Here is a 16,836-nt window from a genome sequence, read left to right on the forward strand (position 1 = left end):
CATCCACTGCATGAGAGACAGTCCCATAAGTTCACGTAGAAAGCTCAGGAAAGCAGCTGTGCTCTTGACAGGGGTTATCTATAACCAAAACTAATAACCACAACACCAGATATAAAGTAGACATGTCTTATTAATGACTCAGCAGTGTAATTTTGACCACTTCTTTTGACCCCTCCTCAGGTGTATGGAGGCCCAGACCTGTTGGCCCCTCAGTTGGCCAAGCTTTGCAGCACCGCATCCAGTCCAATGCATGTCTCCAGCACTGGCAACCTGCTCACAGTGCGCTTCAAGTCTGATGCCTACGTCAGCGGTCGAGGTTTCAATGCAAGCTGGGCTGAAGTTCAGGGAGGTGGGTGGACTGTGAGTTAGTTTCACGTAACGTTGAAGGATAGGTTCAGTCTTAAAACAATACTCACATTCCTATGCATAGATTGAGTTTTTTGGGTTTCTCCTTTCCATTCTGGCCATCTACCGATACCTTCCTGATGACAACAAAATGTCAGTCCTTAATCTGTGCTTAAATGCTGAGTTAGATAAGTAAAGTGGGTATCCTCCAAAGTCAGTCTTTTTCACCAGTACCAAGTAATTAGAAACATAATGAATGTGGTAACTTTGATCGATTCAAATGAGTTTTTCCTAACTCACAGGGCTGAATCCTTATATTAACCTATTTTACAACCAGCTACGAATGGGTATTTTCCCCATCACTCACAGTTGTATTATGTTAAAAAGAGATCTCAGCTCGCCATCGGTGTGCCATCGGCGTATGAATGGATGAATGGGTGTGATTGTGAAACAGTCCTGCCCCTGATAGACAGGTGGCACCTTGCATGGTAGCCCGTGCCATCCCTGTATGAATGGGTGAATAACATGTAGTGGTCGGATGACAAGAAAGTCCATTTACATTACATTACATTACAGTCATTTAGCAGACGCTTTTATCCAAAGCGACTTACAATAAGTGCATTCAACATTGGTAATCAAAGGAACTACTAGTCACCAGAAGTCATAAGTACATTGCCTTTTCCAAACAAGCATCTAAGAGCAGCATAACTCAGAGCCAAAGTACAGTACAGAAACAAGAAAAACAGTTAGTGCTATAAATAATACGAATACAATAAGTGCAACAAGCTAGTATGAATACAATAAGCGCTAAGTGGAAGGCTCAGGGTAGCACTTCCTGAAGAGGTGGGTTTTCAGCCTGCGCCGAAAGATGGGCAGCGACTCTGCTGTCCTGACGTCAGTGGGAAGTTCATTCCACCACTGTGGGGCCAGGACAGAAAACAGCCGTGACCGGGTCGATCGGCCGCCAGGACCTCTGAGCGACGGGGCGACCAATCGCCCCGAGGCAGCAGAGCGAAGTGGTCGGACGGGGGTGTAAGGCTTGACCATGGCCTGGAGATAGGAAGGAGCTGTTCCTTTCACTGCCCTGTATTCTAGCACCAGAGTCTTAAACTGGATGCGAGCTCTTACAGGTAGCCAGTGTAGAAAACGGAGAAAGGAAGTTGTGTGGGAGAACTTGGGGCGATTGAACACCAGGCGAGCTGCGGCTTTCTGGACAAGCTCCAGAGGTCTGATGGCCGACGCCGGGGCTCCGGCGAGTAGAGAGTTGCAGTAGTCCAGGCGGGAAATGACAAGAGCCTGGATGAGAACCTGCGCCGTCTCGTCAGTCAGGAAGGGACGAATCCTCCTGATGTTGTAGAGCAGGAATCTGCAGGAGCGTGTAACGGATGAAATGTTTGCCGAGAATGACAGTTGGTCATCCAGGGTCACACCCAGGTCCCTCGCAGTCCGAGTTGGCGTCACCACGGTATCATCAATGGTGATGGACAGGTCCCGGTGCGGGCAACCCTTCCCCGGGAGGAACAGCAGCTCAGTTTTGTCTAGGTTGAGCTTGAGGTGGTGTGTCGTCATCCACTTCGAGATGTCAGCCAAACACGCAGCGATGCGCGTCTCCATTTGGGTGTCACCGGGGGGAAATGACAAGACCAGCTGGGTGTCATCGGCATAACAATGGTAGGAGAAGTCATGCGAGTGAATAACAGAACCCAGAGATGTTGTGTAGAACAAGAAGAGAAGGGGGCCCAGGACTGACCCTTGCGGAACCCCCGTAGTCAGCATGCGTGGTTCCGACATGGCCCCCCTCCAGGTCACCTGGTAGGATCGACCCGTAGGTAGGATGCAAACAGGGAGAGTGCAGAGCCTGAGACGCCCATCCCCTCGAGGGATGAGAGGAGGATTTGATGGTTCACATTGTCAAACGCCGCAGGCAAGTCCAGGAGGAGTCCATTTACTGTCTAATATATGGGCATGTTTTAAAATAGACAAAAACATTCTTAGTTATAATTTACTTAGAGTTTAACAATCAAAATGTGAGCTTCTCTAGGGCTTCTCTCTGTAAATATATAAATTAACAGTTTCTTCTTAAGGAGTATTCACAATGCTGCTAAGAGCACTATGAATGGACGGACAGCCAGACATACAGTCAGTTTCTCTCTTCAGGATTTAGTGAAGATTTAAGGCAGGTGCGAACAGAAATGCTCTCAGTTGAAAGGCTTGCCTAGACAGACTCTTGCTGGAAGGGCAGTAGTAAGGTCTTTACGTATGAAAACACTTTATTCACTCCAGCGATTATTTAACGTGCAATTAATGAATTGTTAAACAAATTGGCGTCTGAAGAGCATGTTTTTTTTGTTTGATGGATTATTGTTGGTTGAGATCAAGTGTTGCAAACTGAATTGTACACTTTAGCATCGAATCCGTATTAAATGGCAACCATCAACATAGGGTTTCAAATTCATAATCAGTTCTATTTTTACAAAACAATGACATGATGAGTCACATTACTGACTATGATCGTGTCCTCTGGACTACCTCCAAGGCTGACTTAGGAGCCACTGTACTTGGCTTATCTCTCGCACAGGGGTGGTAGGGAATTGGTGGTTCAATGGCAATGTTATGTTACATGACTTAATAAGCTTAGAATAAAAAAAAATAGTAAGTACTCTTGGTGAAACTGAAAACTATCACTGAGAGCTGACACCTGGCTGTCATTATTAACTCTGATACATTCTGATAAATATATTTATATTCATACTTTAGTATGGAGATGAATATATTTATGTTCATACTTTAGTATGAAGCCTTCTTCTTCTCTGATCTGCTTCTGTTTGTCCTGTTAAATTTGTAACTCAAAACTTCCTGTATAAGCGCTGTAGCATTTCAGTGGACAGAATCCCTTCATTACCTTTTATTGTGAAACATTTGCTTGAATGTGTTGTGGAAGCCGGTCTATATTTGGGCCCAACCTTTATTTGAGAAAACATGGTACATCAAAGACAAAGTGCAGTTTACCTCCAGCACCAGCACTCTTAATAAGCTTTAATCGACTGACCTTTTTCCTGCAGGCTGTGGAGGCCCAGTTACTGCTCCAACAGGGGAGATCCATTCTCCTTTGTATCCCAGCACCTATCCCAACAATGTGGACTGTTCCTGGGTCATCAGCGTGGATCCCAACCATCGTGTCTTCTTCAACTTCTCTGACCTGGACATTGAACATCAAAGCAACTGCTCCTGGGACTATGTGGCTGTGAGTGACGAATTTTGGACCAGTTTATTTGTGGTTCTTTTTGTTTTCTTGCTGACTGATTAGAGCTCCCAGACCCTATTTCATTTGGTTAATATATTCACTGTGTGGGAGACAGCTTGAATCACTGGTAAAGATTATTGTGGATAATTCATCAACATTCAGTAGAATTGATGCAGCCTCTCCAGTGATCAGGGAAAGTGTGAAATGACTTCTTTCCCTCCAATTCTAGAGGTTATGCGCATGCGTTAGCATTGTGTAGCGTCAGGTCTGCTTCTCCGCTCCCCTTTTTCAGAAATTGACACTTTTATCCAGTTTTAGCCATAATTTTACGATACACTTCTAAGATCCTGGCTGTTTTAAACTAGGAGTATGATGTCAGGCAACACGCACTAGACCCTAGTTTAACATTCCCCAGACCAAACACCACAGGGACCACAGATACCGGGTGTCTACAATCGGTAAACAAAAAACGTGACCCTTTGTGAATCGCTGTGGGCTCCGGGTTGGAGCCCCTGCGTCCACCACATCTACAAATTGCTCTACTCACCTCCCAATCCGACTGTGTCAGCTGCGCCCGTCTAGCTGATAAAATCACAAAGCTAGAAGGAAGAGAATATCCACTCTCTAGATCCAGGATGCCGAGATGCTCACGGACACCATCATCTTCGGTCCAGCACAAACCGAAAACAACCAGCGACCGTGTGATGATGCCACGTCCCTTAGGATTCCTGGCTACAGCTCGGGGCCAAGCCTAAAGCCCTGGTCGGTTCCACTCCATCCATCACGAGTCCTGGTCCCTGGTCCGTGCTCGCAGCAGCTGGAGAGGGAGGCATCCTTCCTCTCGTACCAGGGCTCGCTCCATACCGCTCTTTACACCGGCACCGCGGCGAGCTCCTGTCCCCGTTCTCTCAGTCCTTCCCAGTGTACTCCGCCACAACTGACAACAACCTTGATATGATCTGTCTCACTGAAACTTGGCAAAAACACCTAGGGTCTCATTTATAACCATTGCGTATGCCCAAAACGGGGCCTGAAAGAGGCGTACGCCACTTCCCACGCGAACGTTGTGATCTATAAAACCAAACTTGACCGGAAAATGTATGCACCTGTACGGGAACTCTGACCCATAGCATATGAACATGTTGGAGATGAGGTGGTGAATTGAAGCCACACTGTAGAAATTAAATGTGTATAATGATACTTCTCACATCTGATTTTACTCACAAACACTTTCAAAGTGTTGTAAACAGCTATCTGATGAGAGTATCAGAGCTCTCTGGAGCAGAGGAGTCACCATGGTGATGTCAACACCTCCTCCAGTCACCTCGTCTAATCTTCACCACCTGCACATAAGGATTATGTAAATTAACAAAGTGTGGAAATAAATATAGATAATCTGGCACTGTTAGGACTGCGTAAATTTGAAGAATTGAGAGTGAACGAGGGTTCTTCCTCTCAGTACTCTCCGTGATTCACTGTAAAGACCCACTGATCAGCAGCTCATTTATATGCATGTATATTCATAAGGTGCTTTGCATTGACCATTTATGGTTGAATGTGGGTGTGTAGAGGGCGGGACGTGAGGCTGAAACCAGCTGCACACACATTTACACATTCACCACCTCTCGACATCCCCACCCCACAACGCAAACACACACGCACCATCGCTCTCTGTAATATCAAGTCCGTCTGCCCCTCATCTTTGTCAGCCTGTCTCACTGACAAATGATCCACCCTCACCCCCTCCTTTAGCCCCTCCCCCTAGACCTGGTCAACCTCGACAATAGCACACTATCCTCCTCCACTTAAAACTCATCTTTTTAAATCTGCTTTTAACCTGTGATGCTAGTTATTTTTGTTTTAGTTTAGTTTCTTACTGTTATGTCTACTCTTTTTGCTTATACTGTATTTGCTTTTATTGTTTCTGTTTTTACCATGGAAAGTGCCTTTGACTACCTTAGCTATATGAATAGAATGTTTTATTATTATTACTATTACTACCACTAATACTTGCGTAATCTAGATATCATGAGGCTCCACAGTTCCCGTGAAAGATGAAAAAGCCATATTGTATAATCTGTGAAGATAAATTAGCAGAAGAAACTGTTTTGACAGTTCCTGCATGACTACTTACAGGAAGGTTCTTTATAGATCCCGTCCTACCTAGCTTTAATGAAACCATGTGTCTCTCCCTCTGTAGATCTATGATGGGCCGACCACATCTTCTGCTTTGCTTGCCCGAGTGTGTGGCACCATTCTTCCTCCCTCCATCACCTCCACCCAGAACACCATCTATGTTCGCTTTAGGTCCGACTCAAGTCGCAACCACCGTGGCTTCAGTGCTCGCTTCTCTCAGGGTGGGCCTCTTTTACGCTCTCTGTTTCTCTCATCCCTTTTTAGCACTCACTTATGCTATGCAAAATTCAGACTACAAGACTTTAAAAATCTCATTTAACTCAGCATAATTATAGCATAATAATATAGTATTGTATAAATATATTATTGTAAAACAAATGTTTTATTTATAATAATGCGCTGTTCGAGAGACATTTCTATTTAAATCCAAAATGATACAAACTCAAACACAAAGATGAAATTAAAAAGGTTGGCAGGAGAGAAGTGAGGAGTCCCCGAAAAAGAGACAGGCAGTGAATACAGAGGGTGAGAGAGAACAACACTTTAATTAAACACTGTAGACTTAAACTTTCATATGTTTAGTGATCATGTAAGCCTCTTCTGTATTTTCAGATTGTAGTGAGGATCATTCATTGCAGCGTTTAACATGATGTAATACCGCTGATAGATCATTTATGGTTTTAATACTATTGTTATTGCTCTCCAAACATCCTAAAGTGCACATATTTAGATCAAGAAAATCGACAGTTTTTCAGAAGATATGCCCAGAACCCCCCTAATAAGCTCAGTTTTTGGACCTCTGTATACGACCATGTCTGAAAGTCAGTTGCACTACCCAAGTCATCCAAGTTCAACCAGCTGGTGCATATTCTGGTGGCAGAGGGGTAGAAGACACTGGCCATGTAATTCCATCTCTTTTCAACAGCCTGTGGTGCAACCATCATAACCAATGATGACGGTGGGGCCATTGCGTCGCCACGGTACCCAGCATTATACCCTCCCAATCAGAACTGTAGTTGGATCATCAGAGCACAAGAACCATGTGAGTTGCTTCAGTCAAGCCCTCAGACTAGAAACCTGTATTGTCGTATACATGGGGTATACAAAATAGTGGTACAAAATGTTTTGATATTTTTTCCTTTAACTTGTCTTTCTGTGGCCAGTTAACCATGTGACTCTGTCATTCACTGACTTTGAGTTAGAGATGGTTAACTCCAACTGCGCCCATGATGCTGTGGAGATCCTGGATGGAGACAACTACCAGGCGCCTTCTATAGGTAGTTATACTGTGTGTGTGTGTGTGTGTGTGTGTGTGTGTGTGTGTGTGTGTGTGTGTGTGTGCGTGTGTGAGAGAAAGAGAGAAAGATAACAGACTGTTTGTATGCCTGCTCTGTGAGCTGTGTTAGATTATTTTTACCAGGGCACATTATGTTAACAATATTCAGGTAAGCTATAAGCTAACAATGTGATAACATTATTGAGCTGAATACTGAAATGAACTTGGTTGAATGTAACAAGTGGTCTGCTTGTTCAATTAGAGAAGCGTGTGTAGCCTTACATTCAAATTCAAATGTAATGTCAAATGTTATCAGGGCGCTACTGTGGCTTAGATGTACCTCACCCGGTGACATCCTTCAGTAACTCAATGGTGGTCAACTTCATCTCCGACAACTCGGTCTCCAGGAAAGGGTTCAGAGCCACCTACTCAGCATCCACCTCCAGTAAGACAAACCAGTACTGCTCAAAGGTCCAGCTAGATACACGCACAGTAGAACTGATCACTGCAACTCCAAAATCGCTCTGTGATGATTCTGTTCTCATGCACACTCATTGATACTGACAGAACGTCCAGGAAAAGTAATTCTTGTCGCCTCTTCTGCTCAGGTTGTGGAGGAGATCTGGTGATGGAGAGTGGTGCGTTTAACAGTCCTAACTATCCAGATGCTTATCCTCCTAATGTGGAGTGTGTGTGGACCATCAGGAGCTCACCAGGGAACCGTCTCCAGCTTTCATTCATGTCAGTCAATTTGAGCATCTCTGATCTTATACTCTGCTTTGAAATGACTGAAGTCCCGTTCATAACAAGTGATCCTGTACCCCTCTGTCATTGATCTTTTTACTGGTTGTCCGTTGATTTTGTTGCTGTCATATTGTTGATCAGACCCCTTATTTTTTGCAGTGAGATGTAGGGTGACATACTGTTACGGTTGTTCTTAAAGGCTTGAGTACAATAAGAATAATAATTTGAAAAGTTTTACTGTTTTCCTCTACATAACAGTGAAAAAACGCCATTTCAGAAGTTGTTATTGTACAGTGTTATTGCTGGACCAGTTTACAGTTTAGAGCTCAAGTGATCAACACTTTCTCAGTCCCAACTCGTCAAATACCGTTTAGTCAGTGCTGCTAAGATCCACACTGTGACGCTCTAGGTATCCCTCTAGCATCAGTTTTGGACGTGTCAGGGACTGTGTGTCCGTTTCCGCCTGTAACATGCGGAGTCCTTCCATCCATTTACTCTCCGCTTTTCCGGGGGGGGGCGGGTCATATGGGCAGCGGGCTTAGGAGGGTATTCCAGGCGTCCCTCTCCCCAGCAACACTTTCCAGCTCTTCCTGGAGAACCCCGAGGTGTTCCCAGGCCAGACCAGATATACAATCCCTCCAGGGGGTTCTGGGTCCACCCTTCTTACCAGCTGGATGTGCCCTGAAAACCTTTAAAGGTAGGCATCCAGGAGGCATCGTGATCAGATGCCCGGACCACGTCTGCTGGCCCCTTTCAAGTCGAAGAAGCAGCTCACCTCTCCTCACCCTATCTCTAAGGCTGAGAGAAGTATCCTACAGAAGAAGCTCCTGTCAGCTTCTTGTATCCGCTTATCTCATCCTTTTGGTCTCGACTCAAAGCTCATGACCGTAGCTGAGGGTCGGAACGTAAATGGAGTGTTAAATTGAGAGCTTTGCCTTCTGGGAAAGGATTGCGGTTTGGGGTAAAATGAGTATGTTTGCCACACCAGGTGGATGGCCAATCGATGTTAAATGGTGCTAGTTGTTGTCCATTGAAGCAATGACTTCCTCAGTGCACGCTATGTTGACCGAGCTGAGTTCTCTTAATAGTGGAGCTGTGCGCCGACATGTACCAGGATGGCTGGACAAGCTGCTACCAAAACAAGGTGTAGTTTAGTTAGTATAGGTAATATAATGAAAACATAGAGACTCTATAGTCCGAACCAGTGTGAACCAAGTTGACAACAAATCTCTATTATTTTCCATATTGTCAACAGCTGCGCATTGCAGCTTTACTCCAGTTTATTTTTGGGATCCTAAAGACAGTCTCCAGCACACACTCCACACTGAGTGAGGAGTAAAACTTACATGCATAATAATGTACACAGATGCTGTTCATCGGCAACAGCATTTAACAAAAACTGCTCGGGGGGGCACTGACCAAAGCGTCTGTATTTGATGAGTTGGGAGTAAGAATGGGTTGGAGTGATATGTCCCTATGTGTTGGCCAACATTCAACATCATAGTGTTTCCTTATTTTCTCCTGACTTGACATATTAATACTGGCTGCTATTGCTTAAAAAGAGCCAACAGAGCCAACATATCATTTTACATTGATGGTGTGACCTTAAGAATATTTTGACATTTTATTGGGTAATATGAATTTATAAACCCAAACATAGTATAAACTAACTAACCCGGAGAGTGAAGATAACTGGTGCACATTCACATGTTTCGAACCTTTTAGTGTTTTGCACCTATATTTAATCTATGGCTATGTTTGGCATTTAGAGAATACTTCATTATTCAGTATCAATAACAATCTTCTTGTGTTTTGTTCAGTATCTTTCACCTGCAGGGAGACTCTGAATGTCAAAATGACTACTTGGAAATCAGAGAGGGCACCTCCACAGGGCCTCTGGTTGATCGCTTCTGTGGAAATTCGCTGCCTTCTAACTACACATCTGTGATTGGTCACATCTTGTGGGTTAAGTTTGTCTCAGATGCATCAATTAGTGGAGCAGGATTCAGAGCCACCTTCTCACACTGTGAGTCTGTCTGTCTGTCTGTCTGTCTGTCTGTCTGTCTGTCTGTCTGTCTGTCTGTCTGCCTGCCTGCCTGCCTGTCTGTCTGTCTGTCTATCCATGGCTAATCTCGCATACTACTGGACCCACCAACCTAATATTGTTTGTGCACAGTTATGACTGTAGGTCATAATCGCTGTGATTTACAATTTAGAAAAAAATATTTGATTGACTGTTATATATTGTTATTGCCTGTTGACTCCTCAGGGCCGCAAAATGAGAGTATTAAATCCAAATACAGTTTTATGAATTGTGGATGACCACCACAGATAGTGTGTAATACCTGGATATCCATCTCCTGTATGCGCAACAGATTGAGAGCCTTTTCTAACAAAGTCTCACATTAGACCTTGTTGACACTAGATAAAAGAGCCTGACCACTGTATCCCTCCAAAAACTCCTTCTGCAGATAATTAGAATATTACATGGTATAGATACATATTACATGGTTGACTGAGGTGCTCAAAGATCCCCCTGGCAGAAATGATTTCACTGCCATTGTATTGAGGATTGAAACTCTTCCATGCTTGTGCATTGTTAACAACCTTGTAACTTACCAAACTAAACCACTGTATACACTCTGTTCATATGAGCATCGCTGGTTCCTACTGACTCCCCCTTATTATTAAGATTGTGTACCCAACCAGTACATCTACATGCTCAGTTACTAATATTGTAGAAAGTTTGTAACTTGAGGACACCCTCGATCCACTCGGGGCGGGACTGTGGTAAAGAAGTGTGCGCTGGGTCCATGACTGGCCAGATTGTACTGTAATGGTAGTGGTAGGACCCAATTGCAGCACACAGAAAACCAGGAAAAGTTGGTAATCACTTTTAATGCCAAACTCAGTAGTACACAGCAGGGCAGGTAGACCATCTGTGGTTGAAATAACTCCATTAATGTCTGTTCCTGAGCAGTGAGAACCTCTCACTAAGGAGAGGGGGTTCTCATGCCCCCTTAATAGCAAAAAGGTTCCCTGCAATGGACAATGCACCATTATCATGCTGGGTAGCAGTGGAGAGTATCAGTTTTTTCACAAGAAAAGCAACAATTGAAGATAAAAAAATAATATTTGCTGAACTTATCAGATCATCCCTCTAATTAACCGCTCAGATTTATAGAGCAGGGTCGTCCGTCAATCAAAGGATCGGCGATTTGATCCCCGACTCAGCTAGTCCATGTCGATGTGTCCTTGGGCAAGACACTTAACTCCAAATTGCTCCCATAGCTGTGCCTATGGTGTGTGAATGTTGTATGAATGTTAGATAGTCCTGATGGGCAACTGGCACCTTGCTTGGTAGCCCTGCCATCAGTGTGTGAATGGGTGAATGATGACATGTAGAGTTAAAGTGCTTTGAATGGTGGGAAAGACTACAGTACTACAGGTTGGTAGTACAGTCAATTTACCATAGGTGGAAATATTGACAAAAGGAGAAGAAGCAAATCTTTAAAAAAAAGTAGTTTTGGTGTATTTATTTTAGTAGTAGTATTCTCAATCATTTCACCAAGCATTTCCTTTATGTAGAACATATGGATTTCACTGGTGACACCTCTGTGGTCACTGAAAGCCTTACTTACAAGGAGTGTATTGACAAGGATACCTTACAGCCTTATTGCTGCTGTGGGCGTGCTCCCATGCTCTGGGAAGTCCTCAACCCAGAGCAGACGTCTTATTAAGTATTAAGTAATACCAAATATGTTTTTTAATAATTAGGTGTTGCAAAAAAGTGGCATTGCTGCTTGCAGCTTTCTTCAGAACCACTCGAAAACAATTTGGTCCTGAGCAATACATCTGCTAATACATAGTTGCGTCACACACCCAAGTCACAGCAGCTAAGAAACACTGATGAAATGCACAGTGGTTCACGGGAATCCCCACCTAGGTCTGGCTACTCACGGTTATAAACACAGGTGAAATATACTGTTTTCATTTTTAAATAGAATTATAAGTCACTTGCTTTGACATAACCACCGCGGTTTTAGAGTAGTGAATGAATGCTAGAAATATCATACTGATGTAATTGTCTCAATGCTTGTGAGTTGTGTTGCGTACACCTCTGTTTATTCATCAGTTGAGTTATGTAAGTTCTGACAGATCAAGAAAAGAAAGAAAACTGAGGGAGGAAATGAGAAATCTAACTGTGACTTCCTCGCTCTTTCTTAGTGTATGGTAATGATTTGGTGGGGGAGTTCGGTCAGATAGCATCCCCGCTATACCCCAGAACCTACCCCAATAATGCCCACTACCGCTGGACCATAACTGTGGAGGGAGACAGCTACATCCAGATCCGCTTTTTGGACATAGACGTAGAGGACCTGTATGACTGCAACTACGACCATCTCAAAGTAAGATTGAGTGTGCTGTGAAATCATATTTATATCCAAGAGTCTATTACAACATTCTGAACGTCAAGGTGAAAATCAAAGGTTTTTCAGATGATTAGATACATAACGTTCAAAATAATGACACATCAGTCTAGCATCAACTCCAACCATTTAAACGTAGCAGTTTATATTTTTCACTAATTCACAACCTCTTAATAATTGACCTACCTATGTTGTGGCAGCGTGCCAGTATATTTATTGTCCTTTCATTCCAAAAGTTGTAAAGTGAGCACGGGCGGAAGTGGATGAACCCGGTTAAGGAGTAACTGCCTGTCAGAGACGCTCTAGTAAAGCAAACTCATCCACATCGAGTAGAGAGAAATCTGAGAGCAGATGTTTCACGAGCACACAGAGGCAGCCTGTGAGGGGTGTGAGAAAAAAGGCTAATAACTAAATATTCCAGAGCAAGCATACAGTTTGAGCATTATACAGGGTGTATAGGACAGGAGAGAGAACATAGCGCTGGTGAGAGCCAGGTGGTGATAATGACAGCCTAGGTAGGTGTAAATTGAGATGACACAACCTCATCTATTCTGTCCTCAATCCTGGTTTTCCCTCCAGATATTTGATGGCCCCAGCGTTCATTACTACCCCATTGGAACATTCTGTGGTTTAGCGCTGCCCCCTCCCCTAAGAAGTTCCGCAAGCACCATCACCCTGCAGTTCACAACGGATTCAGTGGTGGGAGGACGAGGTTTCCTCGTGGAATGGACGTCTGTCCAGGACTCTGGACCACCACCCACCATCACACCAGGTCAGGCAGTTTGAGCCCTTTTACAAAAGCCGCACAGCATATAATACACACACACACACACACACACACACACACACATACACACACTATATGCAACTGCACATTTAAAACAAAGTAGAGGAAAATTAGGAGGGATTAAGGTTAGAGCAGTCATAACTTCTACATTAGCAATGTAGACCTAGTACTCAAGTACTACTTAGCATATCACTATCCATGTTACAACTGGACTAGTTGTTTTTCGCCTGAATTGTGCCCTCATGCTAATTTTACTGAATGTATACACCCCGGTGGATAGACTGCAGCAATGACATATATGCTTTGCACCGCATCATTAATATAGCATCAGACAACTATTGTCTATGCAAAGATAGATAGATAGATAGATAGATAGATAGATAGATAGATAGATAGATAGATAGGAGAGAATGAAGTCTCTCTCCCTCTGTGTGTGCTGTTATCAGAGCTTCTCACATGGGTCTGAATGATGGGTTAAGCCAAATAGCAAGGGCATAGAGAATGACAGACCAATAATTCAAAAGGTTGGACACCTTGGCCTCTCGCTAATTTTAATCTTAAACGGCTCACTTAGCTTTTTACGTTAATGTAAGTGTAATTTCCACCCTTGTTTCTTTTTCTTGTTTTGGTTATGTTTGAGTGGGACTGCAATATATGCTCAGGAATCTGCAAACATAATTTGATGATATGTATATATTGTTTTTTGGACTGAATAAAAACATTCATGAACTGAAAATAATGACATCATAACCAATTCACGGTTTCTACAATTATGATTGCATGTTCATACTTTAACAGTATAGCATGTGAACCAACCTGTGTATTTCTTTCTCTCTCTGTGTGTGTGTGTGTGTGTGTGTGTGTGTGTGTGTGTGTGTCTCAGGTGCTTGTGGTGGAGTGCTAATGACGGGAGAGACTCCTGGCTTCCTCTTTTCTCCTGGCTGGCCTGAAAGCTACGCTCCTTACCAGGAGTGTACCTGGTTGATACGTTCTCCAGACTCAACTGTAGAGTTTAACCTCTTGTCTTTGGATATAGAGGACTACCCCTCCTGCTATTTTGACAGCCTTGTCATCAGAGACGGTAAACCATTAGTGACACCCCACAGGATAAGACGGTGATGAAAAAATATTTGCACTGTAGATAGCAAAATCTCAAATCCTTAAGCCTTCGACGATAAAACCCATTTCCATGAAAGACCACGAACCACACCTGAAGGGGTCGTTCGTGTTTTTTCTGTGACAGCACACACTGTTGAGTTAGGTCTGTTTGCTCCTCTGGACATCTTATGATTCATTCCCCTTTTGTATGTGTGTTCTCAGGTGCGAGTAGTCTATCCCCCCTGCTGGCCACTGTGTGTGGTCGGGATCTTCCAGCTTCTCTCCACTCAACAGGAGACTCCATGTTCATCCACTTCTCCTCAGATGGCAGCATCAGTGGCCGAGGCTTTAATGCCTCCTACTCTAGAGGTCATAGGCTATACCAGAAGCAAATTAATTAACTATATATATTTATGACACATATGCAGTCCATGCTATTGTTTTGGTTCAACCATTTTAACACACAATCAGAAGAGATGGATTCATAGAGAAATCAGGCAACCAGCTGAGACTCCAGGAAGTCACTGGCACTTAAGAATTAGTTCCAGCTCCCTCATCTTCTAATAAGAATACAGCTTGTCATGGATTAAACAAAGATATGATTGGACGGAGCCGGACTAGCTATTTTGCCCTTGTTGCCTGGACAATAGATTAGCACATCACAACCCTCCATTAAAATTTTATTTTTAGACCTCATTTATATACAACATATTTATATTAGTGAGCTTTAAAAGGTGCGGGTTGGCTAATTTTCTTACCTTTGGAAAAAGCCAGACTAGCTGTTCCCAGTCTTGGTGCTAAACTAAGCTACCTGCCTCATGACGGTTAGTCTTACAAGTTAGTCTCAGAAAATCTCCAAGGTTTCGTTGCTAAAACTGATGGAAACCGAAGTATTTAGGGCAGCCCTTTATGTTGAGGCGGTGTGTAAACACTGTCGTAGCAGAAACACATGCACAAAACTGTTGTTGCTATAGCTGCTCTGCTAACGTGCTAGCAGACACAGACGGTCCACTCGCTGTTGCCGCTGTTCAAAGTTAAAAATAAAAATGCTCTTGGAGCTTTCCTCCTGCCAGTGAATGGCTTCAGAATGTGACTCGGGGTCACAGATTATATTCCTCCAGAATCTCCAGCTCCCTCCATTCTTTTTGCCACAGAGCCGCGTCTTAGAAGACTTTGACCAATAACAGTGCGTTACCCCCAGGTGGCACCCCAGTGCGTCCCCATGTTTGTTGGTGCAAGCTTGTGATTGGCCTGTTCGAATCAAGTATATGTAAGGGGCGTTAGTCTGGTTGCGGCTGTTCTTGTAAAAACTTATAAATATTTATAAATCCCCAGACATTTGGTATTTACCCAGCAGGCATGATAATCAATCAATTAATTTAGCATCTATATAGATTAAATGAATACATAGCTGAACAAATCATGCTTAACATTTAGCAAACAATCAACACTGTATATAAGTACACAGTGCAGCATAAGTCTCTCACTTTCACAGTCAATGAGGTGCAATAGATGATGAAGAGGTGTACTGTATCTCCAGCGAGGACAATAGTGATGTGGGGCGCTCAATTTGATTCATTTATTAAACAAGAATTATACTCTCTGCCTTTGTGCACCAGCTTTGGAGAAGGACCATTGTGTGTAGCACCTGGAATCCAGCCAGTGCCATTCCATACCTCTGTCTCAGGAGTGTCTGTCGGCTCTCTACCCGACTGTAGTCTCCAAGCAGTGGTGAGCAGTGACCTAACTCACTGTCCTGCTCATTGTCACCTCTGCATTAAAAACATGGTAGAATAGCAAGCTAACGTTAACTAGCTAACTAGCCAGCCCCTAAATGAGTGAAATCGAACAACTAAATGCTCCATCTACACACTCTTGTCAAAATGTAGGAAAGCAAAGTGCTTTTTTCAGATAATCAGTCTACAACAGTGATTCACCAGATGTTGTGATGTTCCAATCGCTTCATTTTAAGACAAATGTACAGAAAATGAGCCGGCGATAGGCGTGACTGGGTGTGTGTTAGCCCCCCCTCACAGTCTTGACCAAGATGAAACTTTTCACGTTATAGAAGCATTTTTAAAATTCCGAAGGTAGAGGCACTTCAGCCAGAACTCTGGGGTTTAGTTACTCTTTTTGTAATCATGATCATAATGTCCTGTTTTTTTAGGTTGTGGGGGCCTCTTGCATGTAGACAGGGGCGTTCTGAGCAGTCCCCGCTACCCCCAGAACTACCTGCCCGGTCTGGACTGTAGCTGGCATGTAATGGTGACGCCTGGCTTCAGGGTTTCTGTCACCTTCCAAAGTCCCTTCCAGATTCAAGGCTATGGAACTGGATGCAGCTCAGGAGACTACCTTGAGGTAAACAACATAAAGATAGCAATATATAAAAGTGCAAAACCAGATCCATACTACTACAAGTGTCACTTTAGATTTGGAATTTAGCATCAACTTGAAATTTTCAGTTGGTTACAAGTCCAGTTACTGGGACTATGAACACATAATTCCCCACACAATCGCGCTCAGATACAAATTCTGTTATACTTGTGTGTTTTGGTGTGCATTCAGAATCCACCTCCCAACAGGACTTGGATCAAACTATCGACTTGCTTGACGCGCAGGTCTGCACCACACATAATTGAGATTTGGGAGGTGTACACATCAGCTCCTCTAAAAGCCTCTGCAACTTATGGTGAAGATATGCATATCTCCAAGAAGCATAATTCCAGACTGGTTGGTGTGCCAGGTATTTCCAACTCATTGGGTCACACGTTGACGT

At 43.5% G+C, this 16,836-nt stretch overlaps 1 protein-coding gene across 1 annotated transcript in view; it reads left to right on the plus strand.

Moving 5' to 3' along the window:
- Window positions 1-16,836, plus strand: part of cubn (cubilin (intrinsic factor-cobalamin receptor)) — a 91,010-nt gene that overhangs the window by 38,852 nt on the left and 35,322 nt on the right. The window contains exons 30-42 of the mRNA XM_068709465.1: window positions 181-349; window positions 3,408-3,589; window positions 5,790-5,946; window positions 6,651-6,767; window positions 6,889-7,002; window positions 7,318-7,446; window positions 7,610-7,742; window positions 9,566-9,771; window positions 11,973-12,154; window positions 12,755-12,947; window positions 13,846-14,043; window positions 14,283-14,429; window positions 16,228-16,418. Of these exons, the coding sequence (XP_068565566.1) occupies window positions 181-349; window positions 3,408-3,589; window positions 5,790-5,946; window positions 6,651-6,767; window positions 6,889-7,002; window positions 7,318-7,446; window positions 7,610-7,742; window positions 9,566-9,771; window positions 11,973-12,154; window positions 12,755-12,947; window positions 13,846-14,043; window positions 14,283-14,429; window positions 16,228-16,418 (2,118 nt within the window). The remainder of the gene's footprint in view (window positions 1-180; window positions 350-3,407; window positions 3,590-5,789; window positions 5,947-6,650; window positions 6,768-6,888; window positions 7,003-7,317; window positions 7,447-7,609; window positions 7,743-9,565; window positions 9,772-11,972; window positions 12,155-12,754; window positions 12,948-13,845; window positions 14,044-14,282; window positions 14,430-16,227; window positions 16,419-16,836) is intronic.

The sequence above is a fragment of the Cebidichthys violaceus genome, unplaced genomic scaffold (genome assembly GCF_023349555.1).
Source record: "Cebidichthys violaceus isolate CVI_PGR_0920_01 unplaced genomic scaffold, fCebVio1.0.p SCAF_15, whole genome shotgun sequence".
NCBI classification, from domain to species: Eukaryota; Metazoa; Chordata; class Actinopteri; order Perciformes; family Stichaeidae; genus Cebidichthys; species Cebidichthys violaceus.